This window comes from Xiphophorus hellerii, chromosome 5 (genome assembly GCF_003331165.1).
Source record: "Xiphophorus hellerii strain 12219 chromosome 5, Xiphophorus_hellerii-4.1, whole genome shotgun sequence".
NCBI classification, from domain to species: domain Eukaryota; kingdom Metazoa; phylum Chordata; class Actinopteri; order Cyprinodontiformes; family Poeciliidae; genus Xiphophorus; species Xiphophorus hellerii.
This window is the reverse complement of record NC_045676.1, coordinates 33,943,233-33,968,763: the sequence shown is the minus strand read 5'-3', so window position 1 is coordinate 33,968,763 and position 25,531 is coordinate 33,943,233. Positions and strand designations below refer to the sequence as shown.

At 40.7% G+C, this 25,531-nt stretch overlaps 2 protein-coding genes across 2 annotated transcripts in view; one reads left to right on the top strand and one right to left on the bottom strand.

Annotated features, from left to right (window-relative positions):
- Positions 1-25,531, bottom strand: part of LOC116720559 (voltage-dependent T-type calcium channel subunit alpha-1H-like) — a 176,051-nt gene that overhangs the window by 81,439 nt on the left and 69,081 nt on the right. The window contains 3 exon segments of the mRNA XM_032563892.1: positions 6,022-6,207; positions 7,846-7,997; positions 21,522-21,871. Of these exon segments, the coding sequence (XP_032419783.1) occupies positions 6,022-6,207; positions 7,846-7,997; positions 21,522-21,871 (688 nt within the window).
- Positions 12,266-13,987, top strand: LOC116720561 (uncharacterized). Its single transcript, XM_032563895.1, has 2 exons — positions 12,266-13,075; positions 13,190-13,987. Exons 1-2 carry the CDS (start codon positions 12,979-12,981, stop codon positions 13,912-13,914), a joined length of 822 nt encoding a protein of 273 aa, XP_032419786.1. The 5' UTR covers positions 12,266-12,978; the 3' UTR covers positions 13,915-13,987.

The window sequence follows — 25,531 nt, the reverse complement described above, 5'->3', positions numbered from 1 at the left end:
AATGTGAGCATTTGCCCACTCAAGTCTGTTACGGTGACGATCTGGAGTCAGGTTAAGACCCCGATGAGGACGACGAGCATGCAGTTGAGCTTCCCTGAGACGGTTTCTGACAGTTTGTGCAGAAATTCTTTGGTTATGCAAACCAATTGTTTCAGCAGCTGTCTGAGTGGCTGGTCTCAGACGATCTTGGAGGTGAACCTGCAGGATGTGGAGGTCCTGGGCTGGTGTGGTTACACGTGGTCTGCGGTTGTGAGGCCGCTTGGATGTACTGCCATATTCTCTGAAACGCCTTTGGAGACGGCTTATGGTGGAGAAATGAACATTCAATGCACAAGCAACAGATCTGGTTGACATTCCTGCTGTCAGCATGCCAATTGCACGCTCCCTCAATGCTTGCGACATCTGTGGCATTTTGCTGTGAGACAAAACTGTGCATTTCAGAGTGGCCTTTTATTGTGGGCAGTATAAAGTACACCTGTGCACTAATCATGATGTCAGATCAACATCTTGATGTGGCACACCTGTGAGGTGGGATGGATTATCTCAGCAAAGCAGAAGTGCTCACTATCAAACATTTAGACAGATTTGTGGACAACATTTGAAAGAAATGGTAATATTGTTTATCTGGAATGAATTTTAGATCTTTGAGTCCATCTCATGAAAAATGGGAGCAAAAACAAAAGTGTTGCATTTATATTTTTCTTGAGTGTACATGTGAGCTACTGGTATAACAACTGAGTTTTGTTGTGTGCTGTTGTGTTCAGTAATTAGCCGGTACCATCCAGTGCTTAGTTTTTTCATTTTCCTGCTGATGTCAAGGCGACAACAGATCATATCCAAAACTTAGCCACTAAAGTGAACACACGGTTTGTAGCTGCCTGGTATTTCAAACTTGAGGATATTTAAGATCCATCATCAGAAATGGGAAGACGGTGGTTAAAAGGGAGCTGTTCGTGCTTCGTTCACTGGAATAATTTGTGAGAGGAAAATAATGTGGGAGGAAATTCACTGCTACGGGAAGAGGCTGAGAACAGAGGCAGCGATTTGGCACAAGGTAAGTCAATGTGTGTTCAGGAATGTGTTTGTGTTACACCGAGTATGAAATTCTCGGTGGCAACTCTTTAGTTTTTGTTTATATTGCAACTATATAAAATACACTTAACATGCAGTTGGAGCGCCCCTTCGTTACCGAGTACGGTAGTTTAAGAACAGCTATTTATGAAAATTAATCCATCTTTCTATTCTACCAACACCGAGCAACACGATCCAAACCTCACAGGCCTGTCAAATTAAAGTCCAAAACCTTCACTTTCCAGCCGTAAAAGTGTCATTAATTAACTTACCTTTGAAGTTTTTATGAAGCTTGACAGATCCAGTTTAAATCCTTTGTTGTTGTTGGAGCGTTTAAGGACATCTGAATAATTCTATAAGCATCATTAACAGTCCTGCAGCAACGGAGGAGCCATTGCTAACATGCTGTTGCCTGCGCACCGGAAGTGTTGTATGTGGCAAAAAAATGTGGAAGTGCTAAAAAGGAAGTCTGTGGCATATAGGCAGGGCCGGCCCAAGCCTCCTTGGGGCCCTAAGCAAAATATGGTTTTGGGGCCCTCTAGTTCTGCTAACATTGTGGACTGGCTGCAATCAGTAGTCCGATCATTAGATCATTCACACACCTGCTATAAGCTTATTGCATCTCTGGCAGTGCCGTTTTACATTATATTCTATGCATGTATAATATAGGATACATTTATCGACCAGTTGATTTCTCTGCGGCGATTTCCTTAATTTTGGGGGATAGTGATCGGTCAATACTTACAAGTGAAGCCCATCTTATCCCCTAATCTTCGTCAGCAAAGGTATAAAAATCAGTCTCTGTCCTCTTCTGTTCTGCAGTGAGAGGTTTGACTGACAGACCAGCCCACCAGGTCAGGTCTGCACGTTTACAGTTAACAATATTCACTGTTGCCAACTCAGTGACTTTCTTGCTATATTTTGCAACATTTCAGGAAAAAAAAAAACGGTATCGGCCAAAATCAGCAGGTCAGGCTTTTTAAAGATCGGTAACCAGGGATCGGCCAGAAAACTGCAATCGGTGCAGCTCTACACACATATTTATGACATTCTCTGGTTAAATAAATTTCTCTTAAGTATAACTCCAATAGCTAAATATTTAATTTATACCCGGTGAGCCTTTCTCCCCTGAGAATGTGGATTGCTACCGGACTGATTCTGAGCCTTCAAATGACTTTAACAGGAGTTTCACATAACTTAATTAATGTAAAAATATTGTTTGTTTTAGCCACAAATGATTATGCTCAGCAGCAAACAACATATCTGAAAAGTACAGCATAGAGCAGCTCATCGATGTAGCAGCTATGTAGCCTGACATAAAAACATTTTGCTAGACAATGTCAAACATTGACAAGTTTTAATTATTCTTATCAAATGTTATCAAACACGATGTTTTGAAGCCAAAAATACCTCAGAAATATACAGAGCCAAGCAGGAGAATCATTTAAAGTTTAAATTCAGTTTCACACAAACACAAAGATGCTAGCATAAATGCTTGGCTGTTGAACTGGACCGTTCAAGCTAATTTTCTATTAGCAGCTTTACAAATCTTTCACATTACATTACTAAGGCACATTAAAACAAACTTTATCTTGGCTTTTTTTCTATTTGTCCTCTTTCTTTTCTCCCTCTCTGAAGGATAAGTCCTTTTTTGAGACATAGTTTTGCTTTCTTAACTTCTGACTGCAGCTTTGGACGTTTGGATGCTCTGCACAGGAGCTCATTTTACCAGCTAAGCGTGCGGTACCTACCGCGGCCACCAGGGGCCCCCAAGAGCACTTTTTTCTTTTTATCCATAAAATAATGATTTCTACATACATTATCAAATATATATTATTGTTAAAACAAATCACTTCATAATGAAATTGTGTGTTTTTGATATTATAATGACAGAAATTATTACAAAAAAAAATCAGCTCCACTGAGGGGGCCCCTTAGTGGCCTTGGGGCCCTAAGTGGCTGCTTAGTTTGCTTATGCCTTGGGCTGGCCCTGCATATAGGCCATTGCCGCTGTAGGAGCCATGGTTTAAAATGAACAAACTTTGGCTCCTAAGCTATATTAAAATATTTCATCCTGTTTGATGACTGCTTTGAGTATTGCTACGTTCTATGAAGATATGAGGCATTTAGTCCAGGGATGTAGAAAAACAGGTGTAGAACAACTTAAAACCAGTTATATTCTATTTTTCTCAGTCTGTGTCAGCTTACTGTCACACGCTGACCCATTGCCATGGCAACTAACAAGCAACAGCTCCATGACCCCATAGAGCACAGATTACATTCAAGTGTATCAGGAATTAACATAAAAAACCTCAAACACATTTCTCATACAATAAAGTACGCAAGTACACCAAAACAGAACAATCAGTCCGTTACAGTTTTATGTTTTTTTTTATTTTCAGATGTTGGGAATAAATCATTCTATCTTTTTTACCTGCTTGCATAATCGCATACACACACGCATACACGCATGCACACGTAGGCACATATATACACGAATGATTAAGGAAATGACTACGTAAGGTAGCGTGGCAGACATATTTACAAAAGCGGGCACTGCTATTCCTTTGGGGGGCGTTTGCTTGAAGGTCAAATTTACCCCTTAAATGCACAATACCAGTTTAGACTTTGAGCAACTTACTAAAACGGTATTGTGTAACATTAAAACATGCTTGGCTGCAACTGTATCGATGGCAGCTCTTCTTCTCTTCAGTGTTTGTTAGCCTCTCCTGCTACTGGTAGCTTCACCACATCAGTTCAGCGTTACACCGGCTGATGACGGTGCTGTGATTCACTTGTCTGGTGTCTGATTTTCAAATATTTTATGTTTTATTGAGGATTTTGTACATATGTTTTGGTAGTACTGTGATCATGTCAAAGTAGCAATTTATATTAAAAAGTGTTTTAATGTCTGTCTGGATGCTGCCCGCTTCCATGGAAGGACAACGGAATATCACTCTTATAAACATGTAATTACTAAAATCATGATAACTTCACTGTGTGTCCATTAGAAAAATGAACCCATTTAAATAAAGAAATCCTTCCATGGATGATACCATGATAGAGAGCGTTCATTTATAGAGTTTAACACAGGTTAACACAAACAATGCCGTGCTGAACAGTGAAAAATCAAAACCTTATGAGTGGAAAATCTGGTAAAACACATGATTAAATGGTGCAGCAAGTGAATGGCATGATGAGTGAAGATTACTGGTGGTGAGAATCAATAAACAATAAAATAAAACTACTAAAAAGAAACTAACAGGGACATAACAATAAACCAAAAAATAACAATACTAATAAAAGAAAACTAAATGGAAATGAATGAAGAACAAAATAAACTTAGGGTGCATTCAGACCGAATAGACCGGTAGACTCGGTTCGATTGGGGACTAAAATTGCAACATTTGTTACATTTTCAGAACTGTAGTTCGCATTCACACTGCATTGTGTCAAAAGACTAAAACTAACTGAAAAACCTGTTCCCCCCATCTGTGGGGGGCGCTGCACCAAGAACTACTGAAGAAATCAACACGAAATCTCTGAAGAAGACCAGCACAATTTCCTTCTTCACAAAAAGTAAACGAAAACAGAGCAGTGTCAGAATTTAGCTGTTGTAGGATTTCTTCATTGATATACATTACTGGTTTGGACATCGCCTGTTAGCCGCTAACGCTAGCGACGCTCCTGCAGGTGCCATTACTACACGGTGAGTCTGTCCACTAAACCTGGGTGTTCCAATGTGGGATGAGCAGGAATCTGTCACAAAATGATTGTAGTGCCTTTATTTACTACCCGATTTCTATAAACATGGTTTAAATGAAAACTGAGGAAATTGCTGATATATGATATAAATCTATAAGCAGTTTGGTTTCTATCAAGATGCAAGAGAGGACTAAGCAAATTGCTCTTTTATATTGGTGAATAATTACATAGTTGCTGCTGTTAATTTTATTAGTTTGTCAAACTGTAACAAACCATAACTCATATATTTCATATATGGGACATATGAAATATGTCATCCTAATTGATGATTAAATGTTCAAACAAATGAGGCAATTAGTCCCGTTTTTGTCATTTATTAAAGGTTTAAAAATGACAGCAGCTGCAGAGCACCACAGCAACGGGGATTTAAGCTAATAAACAGGTGAAACAACTTTAAACCATTTATATTCTGGGTTTTCTCGCTGGGTTTTTCCTAAATGCCTGTAAAAATAATTTCTATTCACATTGCTTTTTTTTTTGTTGTCTGGGAAATTATTTTTGATGATAAACACAGAAACAACCATAAAAATCAAAACATCAATTATAATGATAGTAATATTAATAATAAAATATTTGTAGGCAAAGAAGCCTACAAAATCTTTGATGGGGGGGCGGTAGGAAACCTGAATAATGGATAGGGGGGTTAGCCCAAAAAAGGTTGACAAAACACTAACATAAGGGAACGCCCTCTTAAGGGCCCAGCTTAGATAAAGCTCTCGAAAAGTAATCAGAAACTGTTGTCAGGCACCATTTGCTATTTCCCATAAGGAGGCATGACAGTGGACCAATACTGTAATTTGGCCTTAATAAACTGGACTAATGATTTAAACTCGCCGACTCTTCTTGAACCTCATACATTATGAACCAAGCTGGAGAACGGAAAATCTCCAACACAGGCTTAATGTTTATTTTGCCATTACTAAAAAGTTATTGCCTGACTACTCACTGTGGCACTTTGGCCACACCCACTTGCGATTCCACCAGAATCTGAAAATTTTAATTGGGGGACAATTTTCTGTGAAGTTTGGTGACTTTTTGAATATGATAAAGACCCCAAAAAGCCAATTCATTTGATGGAAGAATCGTAATAATAAGAAGAAACACTATGATTACAATAGGCCCTCACAGCACTTAGCTGCTCTGGCCTAATTATGTATAAATAAAGCTAAAGAGACTTTCAAATACCTGAATATGAAGATGAAGAGCATTAACAGCATGGAGAATGTGGCTACATTGTCCATGGTCTTCATGAGCACCACCAGTTGCCTCCTCAGAGCAGGAAGGAAGCGCACCAGCTTCAAAACTCTCAGCAGGCGAAAGGTACGCAGCACTGATAGGCCTCCCTCGGCCTCACCCACAATCTCCCACACACTGAAATACACAGTTCACACTGGAATATATATCTACCACTGGCAAACACAGATTCAAAAACAATCTCTTCATTCAGGGGCAAAAGAGTAAATAATTTTCCGTGTAACATATAATAACTCAAAAACTGAATTTATGGTTACTATCACTTGCTTTCTACAGGGAGAACATGTGATAGACAAGGAAGTGTAGAGCTGGCTGTTGCAGGTGGGCTTTAAATAATTTTAAATCACTTATTTTTCATTTTTTGTTATGAAATGATTACTAATATAGCTAGATGTGCCTCTGTTCCAGAATAGCTGATTCAAATGATTGCATGACCTCTTATGCAGCCATCAAGTACTGCAGAAGGCTGATAATCACCCACAGATTCAATCCAGGTGTGGCAGAAGGGAAATGCCTGAAACATGCAAGGCAGAGGGGGGTGAGAACCGGAACCGATAAACACTGATCTAAACCTGCTAATCAGTGATTCAGTCTTTTGATTCTTAGATTGGTAACTGGGTAAAAAGAACTGGGGCATTACTAATTCTGCGGGATCTTTATCAGCATACGGACAATTTTGAATAAATTTAATCAACTTATTTGGAAATGTTTGTAGTTAATAAAAATTTTTTATCAGTTTATTTGAAGTTTATACTGTATATATACAGTATTTTTCCATACTACAATACAAATCACCTTTTGCAGTTTGATCAAAGATTGACTGAAAGACTACAGCAAAACTGTAAAGAAGTGGCTTCCGTATGTGCCAGAGTGGGAGGAAGGCATCATGAAACCAAAGTGACAACACCTACAGTTTCCCTGGTTCATACAGTACAAGGCTTAACCTCATGGACGCTGTTCTTTCATGGACAATAGGCTGTTGTTCTGACAGTCAAAAAAGAGTTAAATATGTTTACATATCTATGCCTATTATTAAAACTAAAAAAATAACTATTCTTATTTTATTAAATAAAATGTAATATTAATGCCATGTTATTTTTTAAGTTTGCATACACACATTTTTGGAAATATATTATGTAATGTAAGATCATTTTGAATTACATAATACCCATCGTCTGCCAAAATTGTGTACATCACCACTGAAGAAACTTTTAACGGTATGTTATGATCTAGACCTATCAGACCAAAACATTTACATGAATCAATATTGATTACTTAACTTTGATTCAATATAAAATCAACACAAATGTGTATAGCTCCACATTCAAATTATGGTTGAATCAAAATTGATATAGTATCAGTTATGGTTGAAATCCTAACATTGATTCAACATGTACGTCACTGACCACTTTCAATGTTGTTTCAATGTCAGGCTTCAATATGGATTCGATGTTTCTGCCTAACATTGTTTCAACACTGATTCACTCATTTCTCTATAAGGAAATGACAGAAGCGTGAAAGAACGCAGTAAACACAAATTCATAATTCATCTTCTCGTACTACATAATGGATTGCACACAGGCCCTCTGGAGCCTATGTTCAGCCATTTGGCTTAGCCACCTCAGTCAGAATCCCTGTACTGGCAGCTGTGGAGCTGTGAAGTGAGGATCAAAATGATTTTCCAATAACATGACAAAGTTTTAATATAAAACTTTTCATTTCACTGCAAATGCACAACCACATATTTCCTCCTACCTGATTATAACAATGATGCTATCAAAGCTATTGTAAGGGTTCTTGATGTAGCCAAAGAGGCCGAGAGCCAGCATCTTAAGAAGCATCTCCAGGCTGAAGAGGCTAGTGAACACCATGTTGCTGATCTCCAAAATGTCTGTCAGCTCCTGCGGCTGATGTGAGGAACATGGGGAGAAACAAAAATGAAGAAATAAACAGGAACACACCATTAGTGTCCAAGACAGGTGTTCATCAAAGCTTCTCAGAAAGTCTTATTTAAAATGTTTGTAATGGGCTACATATGCATGGAGCAGCGTGACAAATTTCCGGATAAAAATATTATACGTTTCAAGCTTCTGGTTATAGTACGATCTAGGTTTTTGAGTGTCATAAAAGGTAAGTGGTAGGCTTTTAGACTTGTTCTTTTTGTGCATATTGGCTATTTGATTGGAGGATGACATGGAAAAAACTAAGTTTTTATTAAAAATAAGATAGAATAGCTTTTTAATCTACCACTGTTACATCCCAAAGTGTACAGTGCCAATGTAATGCAACTCTACTTTGAGGTTTTTTTTTATTCCCTAAAGAGGATGAGTTGAGGAAAAAATGGATTGTCAACATTCAAAAGGGTAATTTTGTGATTACAAATCAAACTAAGGTCTCTCTCATTTTGTGCCATTAAATGAGAGAGCCATCAAACCCACAAGGACAGAGCCGGTTTTTAACCAGGGCTGTTCTTGTTCTTTTTGAATGGAATAATTTCTCTCTTCTGATCCCTTGCCGTGGTGTTTGGAACAAAGGCAGCGTCCAGATTCCCCAAAGGAGGAGGACGTAGAAGTTGTAGGTCCTGACCACAACTACTGCTTGCCTTTGCAGTGCCAGGTGGATTGGATCTAGGCATGGGCGCCATATAGGGGGGAAAGGTTAGGACAATTCCGACGGCCCCTGGTCAATAGGGCCTCCCCACAAATTATTATTTTTTGTTGTTGTTTTTTGGGGTTTAAAGAAATAGAAAAAAATCGAGGGCCCTGTTAACAAAATTAATCATACCATGCTTTTAAAATATTTTTTAGCAGTAAAATTTAATGTTCCCCCTCCCAGACCAAAAAGCACACATCCATGTTTGCCCTGAACCCCCCTGGATCTGTATGAAATGGTTAGTTCCTGCTTGGAGGTTTGAAGGTGACGGACCGTGTCCAGCAGCAGTTGGTAAAAGACAATAATGACTGTGGTAGTTACTATGCTGCCAAGAAAAATAATAAAGTCAGATTTTCAACAAAAAATAAATAAATAAATAAAGAGATAAAGAGAGAAAAAGACAAGAGTGTCAATTTGTAGCCCAGTTTTTCCTCCAAAACAGGTAGGTAGACTGTGTGAGATTATCAACCATTTAGCATAGTTAGCTTAGCTACAGACTACTGTTTGCCTCCATTTCACTTAATGAATGAAGGAACAAATCTACCAACATATTGATATATTTAACTTGCCCCTGTACCTTTTATCACACTAAACAACAGATGAGTCAGTCAGCAGCAGCTCTAACCAGCATACCAGTATACACCCCCTTCCTGTATGGAAAGTTGTTTCTCCACCATTAGCACATTTAGCAGTGATTGAATGAGGTAGATTGACAGCACTAAGACCCTCCTCCTGGTTCTGACTGGTTGTTTTTGGCTGGAACGTTACATTATTTTAGCTAGTAATAGCAGTTCAGGGATGAGGTGGAGAAGATTGATCTTTTCACTGATTATCTGTTTCATAGCAAACTGTCATGACATGGTGACAGCTTTAACAAATATAAAAAACATATTTTTTATTAAAGTTATATACTGCAGCTTGAACAAAATGCAACTACACAGCATTTTTTAGAAGTCTGGATTGCTTCATGCATATTTTGCATGTTGCTTATGACTGTTGCTGGTGTGAAGAGAGATTTCAGTAAGCTAAAGCTAATAATAAAAATTTAAGCAACCTATTTGCATGCAGTATGTGGACTGTTGCATGTAAAATTCACTAGCAGTGAATATTGTGCTAGTATCAGTAGTGGACCAAGGAAAGCAAGGCAGTTGCAAGCCTTTAAAATTATGACGCTGTTGATGGGTCTGTCACAGAAGCTGCAAAAGGGGGCCCAATTTTATTCTATATCATGGGGCCCAAGATTCCTGGCGGCGCCCCTGGATTTAGGCCTCAGTGCAATTGAAGAACTCCGATCTGAGATTGTTTCACTCCAGAGGCAGATGGAGGACTTGGCCATTAGTAACAAGTTTGGTTTGGAAAGGTTTGCTGCCTCTGAAGATATTAGGTTTTATCCAAGTGAGATGAGCAACGAAGTGAATTACTGGTGTGACTTGTCAGTCAGTTGCTGTGGCAAAGAGTGTGTGTGTAGTGTAGCCGATACAGAGAAAAAAGTAGATTAAAAATATCTACATCTCAGGTTTCATTTTGTTAGCAGAATTGTTCGACGGTGGCAGAGCGGCAATGGATGGCAAGTAAAAGAATATCGTTTTTGCCCTCCACTAATAATTTTACCAGCTTAACTTCACTGTCAACACAATATTTAAGTAGTGGTACTGAGTAACTTACACAACTTTGTGGGGTTTTTTAGCCATTATTTTTGAAATTACAGTGGTCCGCTATTGTCTCTGGTGAACCGGAAATTCTTCTACTATAATAATCAAACGCATAAGCGTGTAGTGCGTAGAGCCCATACTATGGGAAACTAACAGGAAAACACAAAGACGGAAGGTCGGTGGAAAAGAGGGGTAAAATACTGTGGTTTCCTGCCAAAACGGGAGACTTCAGAGATATGTATATGGCTGTGGCTGAATGTAACTGTGCTAATGTCACTGTGAAATGGCTGTAAATGAAATTAACCCTTTCATGCATAGTGGTCACTACAGTGGACAGCTATCTAAAAGCCATTTTCTTGTGCTTCCTGTGGATTTTTATGTTATAAATGCACACAGACCACTGAAGTGGACACTAATGCATCATAAAATATACCATCAACTACTGGCCATCAGCTGCAAATGCAAGAAATAATTTTTGTTAAATACAATATGGCCGACAGACGAAAAAGCATGAGAACCGACCCGGTCCCTCCTTCTACTGTAGACGACTCTTGCAGGTAAAAAACATATTGTGACATCAGATAACCCCTAAGGAACAATACTACTGATGTATTTTTCAAATAACAACTTTGTATTTGGACAAAATTACAATTGATCACATAAAAATAAAAAAAATAAAAAAAATTATTTTTACAAAAAAATGTTCCTACCTTTTTTATGCTTTAAGAAAAGAATTTTAAAAAATGGAAAAAAAATTCTGACACAAAGGATCATAATTCATGCATCAGAGGGTTAAATCACGTATATTTTTTTAACCTCTTTTTTTTCTTTCAATAACAGCAAACATACAATAATTTATTTGCAGATACAAGGGATTTTAAAAGGAAAATAGCAATCAACTCTAATGGATATTTGATGAATTATTATACTTTAGGACTGTGTTAACACTGCTGCAGTTACTGAGAACTTGAGGAATCCAGTAAAACAGTGACATGCAGTCAGGGGAGGCCCTGTCTTCATCATAAAGAGTAACTAACAATGATAAAAGAGATTCAATTTGTCCACATGACTGTTATATAATTGAATTTGATCATTTTCTCTCTGATTTTAGAACTTATGTGAACAAAATTGGAAAATGTATACATTACCTGTTCAAGTACATGTAAGAAGGGCAAGGCGAGGCAGTGATGATCTGTGCCTCATCACTGATGATGCTGTGTCACATGCACTGAATGAAGCAGGCAGTTGGTGAATGAATGCGTCTGACATTTAGTCTTTCTAATCAGCCCTAGATGTGCAGTGAAAATGTGAATGGTGAGGTAGAAAGTACCACGCCATACTGGTAGGGGGCAGTGCTGAGCCCCTCCAGGCTCTACAGGGAACAGATGCATGTTGCTGCATATTCTTCTTCTGCACATTGAAATAGGACAACTCTTACGTGTGGCAATCATAGACATAATATAAGGGTAGACGCCGCATTGGCCGCTCCGGCGCAGGAAATACGGCGGCCATCTTAGAGCGGTATACCCTCGTACTTTGCTGAACCAAAACAACAGAAGATGCCTCAGTTCTGCTCGGCTTATTCGTGTTTAAATCTACGAACTGTTGATGTCAGGGACCGGGGGATAACTTTTCACAAGTAAGAATGACATATTATTGTTAGTATGTTGTGAATGTAATATTACTGTACTGTATTTATGCCCACCAGCGAAATGACAGCAAATGTTAGCTATCGTTCTTCAGCCGGAGATTTGATGACAGGAATATGTTTCAAACAGGCCTACTCACAATTTCAGTAGCTTTGTTTAATTATCATTATCAACAAATTTTAATAAAATTTGGAGTTTTATGTTCTTTAAAATATGAAGATCATAAGATGTTACTGTTAAAATGTTTTGCATTTTGTCACACAGTCTGTTTTGTTTGTCTTAATTATCTTGTCTTCAGTGTATTTCAGATCCCCGATGCTTCTTGGTATGTATTACACAACATATATTTTGTGCAGAAATCATATTTTATGTACATTATGTTGCTATGATTGTGTATGTATGTGATTGTGTGTTTGGTGATGGTCAGAGTGAATGTCAGTGCAGAATGGCAGTACCGCTTCTATCAAACTGAGCCAAGCTGGGCTGTGGCTCCAAACCACCAAGAATGAGAAATGAATAAAAAAGATATATGTTAAGTGTCTTAGAGTGTCGAGAAAAGAACTGTACAAAAATGATTTTATTTTACATTTTAAACAATGTTCTCTTGTTTAAATTTTTTAAGATCTGCAGTTTTGTTTCTGTTGGAATCGTCTTTTCTTCAGTGTGTTACAGGTCCCTAATGCTTTTAAATGGTAAGTACATTATTTAAAAAATTAACTATAGGTAAGTGTGAAAAAGGTATGTATTGTATGTGTTCTGGTTCAAGTTCATATTGGTGGTTTCTGAAAATACCGTTTGAAGCAGCATCATTATGCTTTTCTGTGGTGCTTTTTTGAGGTGTCTTGTTTAGCCATGTTCAGAGCAATAAAACATTTTTCTTTTGCAGGTACCTCTCTGTCATTGGATTTGTCATCAACATTGACACGTTACTGCTGATGATTCCTGAACTGCTCCAAGTGCAGCGGTATGTCCTCACATACAGGTTCAGCCAAGATCACTTGGAGCTCCTGTTTAATTCCATCAGAGCGTCAGGTACTGTTGATGTCCTTTCAGTTAGAATAACTTCATAAAATATACTTCATGAATGTGTTCATATGTTATGTCGTATGATTAACACATGTATTGTATCCCTGTATTCCATTCAAGGTGGCTGGAATAACAACCCATCAGCATGCCAGTTCCAGGCCATCTTCCGCCGGCTGATGGTTCGGTGTGGGGTTACACCCAGTGAGACTGGCAATGTGGCAGCACAAGACAACACCGTGTCCCTGTCTGCTGTTGAAATGTCCTCTCCTGAATCTAATGAAGAGCATCCCTGTCCTTTTGCTAGGATTTCAGCCATTCTGGACGACCACAGCTATCTTCCGACCAAGTTTGGTGGTCTGGTAGAAAATGCCTTGGTTTACATATCTGGATTTGTTGTGAGGCAGATTCTGCGTAAACTAACCTGTGACCCATGTCGAGTCAGTTTGATTCAAGATGCCACACCGTCTTCATTTGATGAGAACTACCATCTTCTCACTTTGAAAAATAATGGCGGGTTAGTGATTCCCTCACAAGGCGTAGTGAAGGTGGTGAGAGCTGCAGAGAGGGTGATTCGTGGTGCTTCACCAAACCATCCTCCTAAGCTGTCCGCCGTCACATACATAGTCCGTGAAGACATTGGAACAGAAGATGTTTTCCAGCTTGGGGAACCCACTCAGGAGACACAATTTGGCATTGACAATCACCATTCTGACTTGCTGTCATTGGTTGTGTCTGTGTTTCTGAAGATAAGGATGCACCACATTGCAAAAGTCACATGTCTTGGTTTGCAGAAAGGCAACACCAGAAAAAAGCTCTGCAAAACTGTCCTATTTCAAGGCTATTAGATTGTGTAAAAATGTAATGAATATGTAAATATTGTTGTCACAACAGATAAGTATGTGTTTGTGTGTGTATGTATATATATATATATATATATATATATACATATATATATCTATATATATACATATCTATATCTATCTATCTATATATATATATATATATATATATATATATATATATATATATATGTGTATGTATAAGGCTATTAGATTGTGTAAAAATGTAATGAATATGTAAATACTGTCACAACAGATAAGTATGCATGTGTGTATGTGTGTATATATGAGATTATCGGAATATATACATAATGTGTGTGAATAAATTGCATCTTTGGTTGTATCTTGCAAAACATGTCATACTTTAAAACATTGTATTCCACCAAAATTATTTAAATATGCTAAACTATACGTTCCTATACATGCAATTTTAATAGCTGTATGCCTAAAATTTAATTATGTGACAATGTGATTACTATTCAGCGTGTTATGATCTATTAAATGCGCTGATCCTTTATTGTGCCTGCCAAATATATAAGGCTGAGTGGAGTGGTATACCGCTCCAAGATGGCCGCCCTAAATCTCGTCAGCTCCAATAGGCGAGAGCGGTCCATGAGGCGTCTATCCATATATTATGTCTATGGTGGCAATCATCTCCGGTCGAAATAGTCAGACTTAAAAATGTACTGAATAAATCAGTGCAAATTTTAAAGGTTTTCAAAACAACAAAATATTAACCCAAGTAACATAACTGCTGGTCACTGAATAAGTGACACTAAACAAGAGGCAACAGCGGAATAAGCTGTTAGCAGATGGGATTTGGCAGGTGAAACCAGAGGTCGCACTAGACTTTTGTTATCCGTCATCTTGACCGACAACATAAAAAAAAATGCTCATGTTCTATTTTTACCCATCAAATTATAATCATAATAACATAGGCTATTCAGCTGCATTTTAATGCGGTTTAGTTAATATTCACCTTGAATCGTGAACCCAGATCCCATTACACAGAAAGCAGATAAATGCATCTAACCTTTTCTCTGTAGTGGCAAAAACCACTGACTGTGACCCCAATAACTTAGTTACACAACGATGTGAGTTAAATCGGTGTTACCGTAGAATAAGAGGTCGTGGGTGGAGAAAGAGCAGAACACTGAGAGGGAATAGCGTAGCTGTCCAGACTTTTATTCAACCTCCATTTTAACAGAACAGAACCCGTCTCGGGCACACCTAAAAATAACCAACGAAGAAGAAAGAAACGGCTCCTCTTAAAGGCACAGCACAATTCCTTAGCTATGGATCAACTGTAGTAACTGATCTTGTATGTAACCCAAGGGCGTAGGTTTGGTCTAAGTTTTGGTGGGACCTTACAACTTACTAAACTAATCAATGTAGATTTTCGTTTATTTATTTTGTTTTTGTTAAAGAATACATATGTTTGTTGTTTTTTAATTAATATGGCAAAAGTTGGTCGGGACTATTTTATATCCCTTGAATATTGGTCGTGACATGTCACGACCGTCCATACCCAAACCTACGCCCATGATGTAACCACATTAATTCAAAAGGAAAAATAAATAATCTTACATTAGAATAAATTAAATTAAACGACTTCACTTAAATTACCAGCACTTCACCAGCTGGGGTCTGAACGCACAGTTTCATAAATTCCTCCTGATCCGCATCTGCAGAGAAATCTGCAGTTCATCAGTCAGTAGGATCTGTCTGATCCAAACCGATCAATTGAACTCTGCGAGCCTTTTACCCTGTGCGGTCCGGGCGTGCGCTTTTACGAGGATCTTTTTGCGTGGTTTCGCTTCACCGAAACAGACAGATGTTACGTCTGCCGCGCTCCTCCAGAACGCCGCTCTCCTTATGGGTGCGGCTCCATTAGTTAAAACCGCAGGATGAGTTCAGTTTAATTCTTCGCAGCGGCAGACTGCGCATGTTACGGTCTAATTAACTTCTGCACTTTTATTTATTTCCTCAAGATAAACTGCCGGCTCCTCTGCTTAGACTATAAATGGTTTAACACAACACTGCATTGTCTTTAGTTTTCTCTAGTCTGTAATGGAGACTTGAATTAAGCGCCGTTTCAGCCAAAGGTTTGGAACGCGCTTCCTAACCAGACGCTCCAAAGCTTCCGGTCCATAACTCTTCAACACGCGGTCAGCTCCGGTCAGAAAGACGATTTAATTCAGAGTCCATGAGAAGATATTCAGAAAGGATTTTTTTATTGATTGATTTTAGTTGCCTCTGCGGTGAAATCTTTGAGTAAACTTAAAGTCTATAATGTCTGTCCGTGTGCATCAGTCAGAGGTGTTAATTATAACCTGTCAAATGATGGGCGGGTTTTAAATTCTCCCGTTGTTAAAAAAACAAACAAACAAACAAACAAAAACTGTCAAATACGAAAAATATTCCGTAAAGGCGACCTCTGGGTGCAACCCACATATTCACTTCTGTTGGTCAGGTCATAAATGCATTTTCATTACAAATGTGGCACCATTCATGAGAAAATACACAGGACGACAAGCAATATAGACAAGAAGCATTGGGTTTTCGTTTGTTTGTTTGTTTGTTTTAAAAATACCAAACGCAAATTTTCTAATTAGTTGTGATAAGTACAGTATATAATTTATAAGGGATTTATATTGGAGATCTACAGAAAAATAGTTTGGTGACTGGAATCTGTTGATTTGAGCTTTAATGAGGCCAGAACACAGACCAGCAAATTGGTTGCTTTTCTGGCCAATTAATATCTACCAGGAATAATTAATATCTACCAGGAAAATACCTGTTGGCCACAGAACAGGTATCACTGAAGTGTTAAAAAAACAATAATTTGTTTTTATACTTAATGATTCTATGATGTCAGTGCTTGAAAACCAAACACAAATTCCTTGACGGAGCAAACAATCTTGGCCAAGACATTGTTTCTAAAATTGTTTAAAAATGAAAAAATTGACAGGAAGGCTGGAAACTGCAGAGTTGCTGTACTTTATCCTTTTGAACTTGTAACCTTTCACTGTTATGAAACATGGTAACTATGGCAATGCCAGCACCCTTTTAGAAATGTTGCAGTTAATGTACATGTTTACCAAGAAACACAGAAACTGAATGCTTTGTATTGCCAGTTGCACTAATCATGGTAATCATGCTAATTGCCAATAGGCTGCTAAGTAAAAAAATAAGATGTCAACTTTATAATTACTGAAAAATGATTAAAACACTGACGGTGATTGACACACATTGGTCTTCTTTTCAAAATTAATCATGATGATTAACTTGAAGAAGGAGAAAAAGTGTCAATTTCAAACCAGACACATGAGCAGGATGCTTTATGTCACAGGCTTGAGTAACACGTCCTTATTTCTATGAAAACAGCCATGGATTTTTCTCACAGATTATGCAAAGCAGCAATGCTGTGTAAACATGCAGCTGGATTCTGAGTGTGCCCAGTGATGCTGGCCTGACACAAAGCTGCTCACAGAAGATTAAAACTTCTCTGAGGTGTTTTCCTGAACTGCAATACTCACATGGACATTTTTACATTTTGAAGTGTAAAGTTTTTAAATAGTAACTGAAAAACAGGTTTTATTCATACATTTAGTTAAGTTATTCCATCACATAGCTGTGAAGCCTTTTTTTTTTTTTTTGGCGCCGGCACAGCTGGCTGCTTGCAGACGCAGCTCCCGTCGTGTGTGTTAATCTGTGTGTATTTGCTGTAACTGATTAAGGATCCGTGCTTAAAGAACCCATAGATCATCAGTTAACCTTTCCGCAATGGCTGGATGTGGTTCTGTCGCTGTTCTCCGCGTTCTTCTGCTACTTTTTCTACTCTTTGTTACGGAAAACCTCGCCGAACGGAGTAGCGGCATTGTTTACTCGCGTGAACAGCTGATTGCGCTGTGTAAGCCTCTGCTGCTGCCCGGAGACAGGCCTGTGGTCCCAGAGGAGTTATGGAGGAGATGCCGGGGCTGCAGGTCTGGAGTTAAACAGAGGGAGAAGAGGAGACGGCACAAACCAGCGGTACCAGCGATTATTGTGGGGAACGTGAGGTCTTTGGGGAATAAGACGGACGAACTCACGGCGCTGGTTAGGACCCAGAAGGAGTACAGGGAGTGCAGTATCTTCTGCTTCACGGAAACCTGGCTACACTCGCTTATTCCGGACTACAGCGTGGAGGTCCCTGGATTTTCCTTGGTGCGGGGGGACAGGGACTTTTCCAAGAGTCGGAAGAAGAAGGGCGGCGGGATTGCACTTTATGTGAGTGAGAGGTGGTGTAATCTCGGTCATGTTAACGTGAAGGAACAGATTTGTAGCCCGGACATTGAACTTCTGGCTGTGGGAATGCGGCCGTATTATTTACCGAGGGAGTTTACGTCCGCCATTTTGATCGCTGTTTACATTCCCCCATTAGCTGATGCAGCGGTGGCCTGTGACGTCATCAGCTCTACCGCAGCCAAACTCCAGACTCAACACCCGGACGCCTTCATGGTCATCACAGGTGACTTTAACCATGCCTCATTGGACAAAACTCTACACAACTTCCAGCAGTATGTTGACTGTCCCACCAGGAAAAACAAAATGCTGGATCTCCTGTATGCTAATGCCAAAGATGCATACAGCGCCACAGCCCTGCCCCCCCTTGGCAGGTCGGACCACATCTTGGTAAGGATGACTCCCAAGTATGTCCCTCGAGTGAGTAGGCAGCCTGTGCGCATCAGGACAGTGAGGAGGTGGACACAGGAGGCAGCTGAGGCACTGCAGGACTGCTTTGGGTCGACAGACTGGGATGTGCTCTGTGGGCCTCATGGGGAGGACATCGACAACATGTCTGACTGCATCACGGACTACATCAGATTCTGTGAGGACACTGTCATGCCAGCCCGGACCATGCGCTGCTTCTCCAACAACAAACCCTGGATTACCAGTGACCTGAAGGCACTTCTAAACAAAAAGAAGATGGCTTTCAGGTCTGGAGATAAGGAGGAGCAGAGGAGAAGCCAGCGTGAACTCAGAGAGACACTGAGGACATGCAAGGACAACTACAGGAGGAAGCTTGAGTCCAAACTCGAGCAGAACAGTGTGAAAGATGTGTGGAAAGGTTTGAAGCAAATCGCTGGGTTGAAGGGGAAGGACACACAGACATCTGGGAGCCTGGATAGAGCAAACCAGTTTAACCAGTTTTTCAACAGGTTTAGCTCACCTCCTGCTACTCCCCTACCACCACCATCCCCCCACACATCCACACTGCCCCAAGTTGTTCAACCCACCTACCGGCATTCTCCTGCACACCACCTCTCCTTCAGCCCCCATCCCCCCCTCCTCCCCCATCTCCACTGCAGACAAAAAACACCTACCCCCAGCTAACGGTGACTACAGGCCAGGTTAAGAGACAGTTGGAGCGATTACACCAGGGGAAGGCTGCAGGACCTGATGGCATTACACCACAGATCCTGAAGACCTGCTCCGGCCAGCTGTCCCCTGTACTGGCACACATGTACAACCTGAGCTTGAGGCTGGAGAGAGTCCCGCTGCGGTGGAAGACATCACATGTGGTTCCTGTTCCCAAGAAGCCAAGGCCATCCGACCCAGAGGACTACAGACCAGTTGCTCTCACATCTCATGTGATGAAGGTCATGGAGAGACTGGTCCTGGCCCAGCTGAGGCCTAGGGTGAGGACATTTCTAGACCCCCTGCAATTTGCCTACCAGCCCCACTTAGGAGTGGACGATGCCGTCATCTTCCTGCTGCAACGAGCACTTTCGCACCTGGATGGTGGAGGAGACACTGTGAGAATCACATTCTTTGATTTCTCCAGTGCCTTCAACACCATCCAGCCTCTGCTACTGGGTGAGAAGCTGCGGAGGATGGGTGTCAACGACTCAGTGATCTCCTGGGTTACTGACTACTTGACAGGCAGGCCACAGTTTGTCCATCTGGGCAGTGTCCTGTCTGGTGTGGTGGTCAGTGACGTAGGAGTTCCACAGGGAACTGTGCTTTCTCCCTTTCTCTTCACCCTGTACACCACTGATTTCCAGTACAACTCTGAGTCATGTCACCTACAGAAGTTTTCTGATGACTCAGCGGTTGTCGGGTGTATAGGGGATGGAGGGGAGGGGGAGTACAGGACACTGGTGGACAGCTTTTTGGAGTGGTCTGAGCAGAATCACCTGAGGCTCAACATTAGTAAGACCAGAGAGATGGTGATTGACTTCAGAAGGAAGAAGATACCTTCACGGCCACTGAAGATCAAAGGGGAAGTGGTGGAGGAGGTGGAGGATTACAAATACCTGGGAGTTGTAATCGGCAACAGACTGGACTGGGCATCTAACACTGATGCTGTGTGCAAGAAGGGGATGAGCAGACTCTATTTTTTAAGGAAGCTGAGATCTTTCAATGTGTGCAGCAAGATGTTGGAGACCTTTTATCACAGTGCTGTTGCCGGTGCCATCTTCTTTGCTGCTGTGTGTTGGGGAAGCAGCATCAGAGCCAGCGACTCTAATGGACTGGACAAAATCATCAGGAAAGCTGGCTCTGTACTGGGACTAAGGCTGGAGTCCCTGGAAACTGTGGTGGAGAGGAAGACACCGAAGCAGGTTCTGTCTATTATGGACAATAAACAGTACCCTCTCCACCACATAGTAGACAGACAGCGGAGCACCTTCTCACATAGGCTGCTCCAGCTCCGCTGTCATAGGGACAGATACAGGAAATCCTTCCTGCCACAGGCCATCTCACTGTACAATAAAAGCTAAATCATTGTTCTGCACTAATCAGTCCAATTTTGCACAACTGCACTGTGGCACACTTGCAGTGTGCCACAGTGCAGTTGTATATACATATATCTGTATATACATATATACAGATATGTATATTTAAATATACATATCTGCATTTTTTGAATCTTTGCAAGGACTGCTCTAAGTTGCTTTTTATATTAACAGCATTTTATATTTTTACAATTTATAGCATTTTATATTTTATTTTTTATTTTATCTACAACTACTACTCAGTGGTAGTTGTTATTGTGTCTTGTCTCTATGCTGTAACTGCGAAGTAATTTCCCTGCTGGGATGAATAAAGTACTTCTATTCTATTCTATTCTATTCTGACTATCCAGGCATAGAAATAGGGTAAAATGAGGCAGCTCTTATTGTTAAATATTCAACATTCAGTATGCTATGGCCATCCAGATGTGTCGAGGAGCAGGCTAAATGGCAAATGAAATCTTCCCTCGTTTCCACAGTCTGCCATTCAGCCAATCAGGATGTCAGATCTGTCCTCTCCCCTTCACTCCTGCCTTCTCCTGCAACTCAGCTCTATTTCCGCTCTACTCAGTCTCTCACTCTTTTCCCAGGGTCACACTTTAATTAACACTGGAGGTCTTATGAGTTTCCCCATCCCCAGTGTGCAGCCGAGGATGCACACTGGTGTTCAGATCCCATATGCTTGGTGCTGTAAGTTTTGATTGGAGGGTAAATTTGTTGACTTTCCCACACAGGGCGATTAGCGCGTCAGTCAGACAGGAGTCACATTCGGTCTGAGGGAGCCACGCACCGAGTCGTGCACATTAACACAAACATGCTAGCAATCTAATGGCTCACCTGCTCGTGGTACTCTATGCCCATCGACAGCGTGTTAATGAGGATGGCAATCATGATTCCTCTGCTGAAGTATCTGCTGCAGACAATAAGTTCTAACTTGTTTCTGAGTCTCAGCCAACAGCATTTCCAGATGCTTGTTTTTGACTCAGATCGCTGCGGGCTGTTACACTGGCATGGGCTGTCATTGTGACACAGGTTGTCGATGTGACACAAGTTTCCATGAAGAGGGTCTTCCAGCTGCTCATCCGGATGTTCTCTGAGTTGGTTGTAGTAGACGCAGTAAGGACACACCGAGGAATCTCCAGAGGCTTCGCCAGGCAGAGGTAGAGAGGGATAACCAGCAGACACACCTGTGCACACACCAGGGAGGACAGGATATAAGACTTGTACAGTAACGCTGAAAAGTCATGAGTCAGGCCCTGTTTCCTTCTGTGGATGGGGGAATAGGTGTTTGATCCTCTGCTGATTTACTAAGTTTACTCACAAACAAATGCACAGTCTGTATCAAATCAATCAATCAAATTTTATTTGAATAGCACATTTCAGCAGCAAGGCATTTCAAAGTGCTTTACAATGTGATGTAAAGCATTGTGTTTCTGTGTTTGATATGTCAAACACAGAAACACAATGCAACATAGAATCAACAATCAAAACACGACATTAAGTCAAGTTCCATCAATAAAATTGTAATTGATTACATTTCAAATACAATTCTAAACAGGTGGGTTTTTAGTCGAGATTTAAAAGAAGTCAGTGTTTCAGCTGTTTTACAGTTTTCTGGAATTTTGTTCCAAATTTGTGGTGCATAGATGCTGAAAGCTGCTTCTCCTCGTTTGGTTCTGGCTCTGGGGATGCAGAGCAGAACATAACCGGAAGACCTGAGAGGTCTGGAAGGTTGATACAATAACAGCAGATCTTTGATGTATTGTGGTGCTAAGCCATTCAGTGATTTATAAACTAACAACAGTATTTTAAAGTCTATTCTTTGAGCTACATGGAGCCAGTGGAGGGACTTTAAAACTGGTGTTATGTGCTCTATCTTTCTGGTTTTAGTGAGAACACGAGCAGCAGCGTTCTGGATCAGCTGCAGCTGTTTAATTGATTTGTTGGACAGACCTGTGAAGACGCTGTTGCAATAATCAATACGACTGAAGATAAACACATGAATGAGTTTCTCTAGATCTGGCGGAGACATTAGTCCTTTAATCCTGGAAATGTTCTTCAGGTGATAGAAGGCCGACTTTGTAACTGTGTTTATGTGGCTCTGGATGTTCAGGTCAGAGTCCATCACTACTCCTAGGTTTGGGCCTGATCTCTAGTTTTTAGCTGTCATAACTGAAGCTGTGCATTGACTCTAGATCTATAACTCTAGATCGTTCCTCTTTAGGTCCAAAAATAATAACTTCAGTTTTGTTTTTGTTCAGCTGGAGAAAGTTTTGGCACATCCACACATTTATCTGTTCTAAGCATCTGTTCAGTGATTGGATGGGCTCTGAGTCGCCATCATAATGTAGAGCTGTGTATCATTTGCATAGTTATGGTAGCTAATCTTATTTTCTGTTATAACCTGAGCTAGTGGGAGCATGTAGATGCTGAATAAGTGGAATCCCGGGATTAAATCTTGGGGTACAATAGTGGCAACATCATGCTATGTAAATGTTTTTCATCAGCAGGGACTGAAACTAGTTGGTCATAGTTGATGAAAAGAAAAACCACAGAAGGTAAATCTTCATTATTATTATTATTATTATTATTATTATTATTATTATCCATCCATCCATCCATCCATCCATCCATCCATCTTCTTCCGCTTATCCGGGGTCGGGTCGCGAGGGTAGCAGCTTCAGAAGGGAGGCCCAGACTTCCCTCTCCCCGGCCACTTCTTCCAGCTCCTCCGGGGGAATCCCGAGGCGTTCCCAGGCCAGCCGAGAGACATAGTCCCTCCAGCGTGTCCTGGGTCTTCCCCGGGGCCTCCTCCCGGTGGGACGTGCCCGGAACACCTCACCAGGGAGGCGTCCAGGAGGCATCCTGACCAGATGCCCGAGCCACCTCAACTGGCTCCTCTCGATGTGAAGGAGCAGCAGCTCTACTCTGAGTCCCTCCCGGATGACTGAGCTTCTCACCCTATCTCTAAGGGAGAGCCCAGCCACCCTACGGAGAAAACCCATTTCGGCCGCTTGTATCCACGATCTCGTTCTTTCGGTCATGACCCAAAGCTCATGACCATAGATGAGGGTGGGAACGTAGATCGACCGTTAAATCGAGAGCTTCGCTTTTTGGCTCAGCTCTCTCTTCACCACGACGGACCGGTACAGCGCCCGCTTGACGCCAGACGCTGCGCCAATCCGCCTGTCAATCTCCCGCTCCCTTCTTCCCCCATTCGTGAACAAGATCCCAAGATACTTGAACTCCTCCACTTGGGGCAGGACACCCCCCCTGACCCGGAGAAGGCACTCTACCCTTTTCCGGCTCAAGACTTAATTAGAGGATGTTTTTACACACACACAGGTATATTTTGAGACTAATTTCACTCCATAGATGTTGGTAGAAGGCCTGGACAAAAACAAAAAACAAGAAAAAAGCAGCCCCTTCCCCCCCTAAAAAACACGAAGGAACATTCAAAAGAATTCAGGAACAACTGATCAAGTCATAATGATAGATTCAAAGAAAATGTAACTCCTAATTAAAGGTGGTAAGAGCATGGAGAAAAGCCATATTTAAATGTCTCTCGTGGGGACATTTAGTCATTCAACATATTCTCCCAAAAACTGTCTTTTCATTTTATAGAGACAATAACATGAAAATCCAAAGTGGAGTTTGGGCAGTTTGCACAGAGGGAGAGATGTTTTATTAGAAAAGGGATGTTTGCAGGCATGTATTTGTGTGTGTGTGCGCATCAATGTTTGTGTGTGTATATATAAGCATGTGCGTTCCTGGGTGGGCTGAGATTTTAGCAGAATTCATTAAGAAACCGCTCGGGAGGAATGCTCTGATAACATAACAACAAACACTTATCTAGTACAAGGGCTTCACTTGTCTTTGCAGTTTTAACAAATTCATGTTTCACTGAAGGCAGATATAGAGAAACCAATATACTCATTCAGTGGTCTGTGTCTACAGATAATGTTGACTTCTCTTCCAGAAGTAGGACTTCTAGAACTCTTGCTGAGGGGAAGAGCCCTATCTTGAGATGCACCAGTAGTGCATTACATGATCTACTGAGTAATTTCTGCTGTTTCATAAATATGGAAAGTACCCCAGAAATACTTATTATTTATTGCTGAATTAGATAAAAAATCGATGTACATTTTCTTTGTTATCTAACCTGTCTTGTACTGTCTGTTACAACAGCTAGCATTACTTTGCCCTGTAAAACATGTAAAGTTGTTGGGATGTGGGGTTTTTGAGTTTGGTTTTGGATTTTTGTCATTTTTGGTGTTCCTTAGGTTTTTCTATTTAGTGGCCTTGTTTTCTACTTTTGTACTTCCTTAGTGATTCTAGTTATAATTTTTCTTGCTTCTAGTTATTTTCTGTTCCAGGTTATCATGTTGCTTTAGTCAAAGTTATTGATTAGGTTTATATTACTTCCTGTTCCCCAGTGCCACTTTCTCTTCCCCTCCTCCTCATGGCTCCTGCATGGAGGCTAGAGATGGGACGTCTGAATCCAGGCTTTGAGGCGTGTACAGAGTAAAAAGGGGCCATGTCAGATGAAACCCCACTTTAACGCTTGTGTTGTCTTGTTGAAAACCACGTGACTGACACCAAATGATGCCTCATATTACATGGGACACATAACTGCTTCATTTTGCGTGTCGGTTTTCAAAATAAAAGCACGATGAGCGGAGCTGTTTCATGGGTTGTTGTAGGTAATGTGGTCGCTCGTCAGAGCATCAGAGGAGAGTATTTGTCATCAGCAGTGGCTAAAATCAAAAGAACACCAACCAACAGAGTATTGGTGATTTTGATTTCACTCATCAAAATGTAATGTGTTATTATGACTATATTTTTGT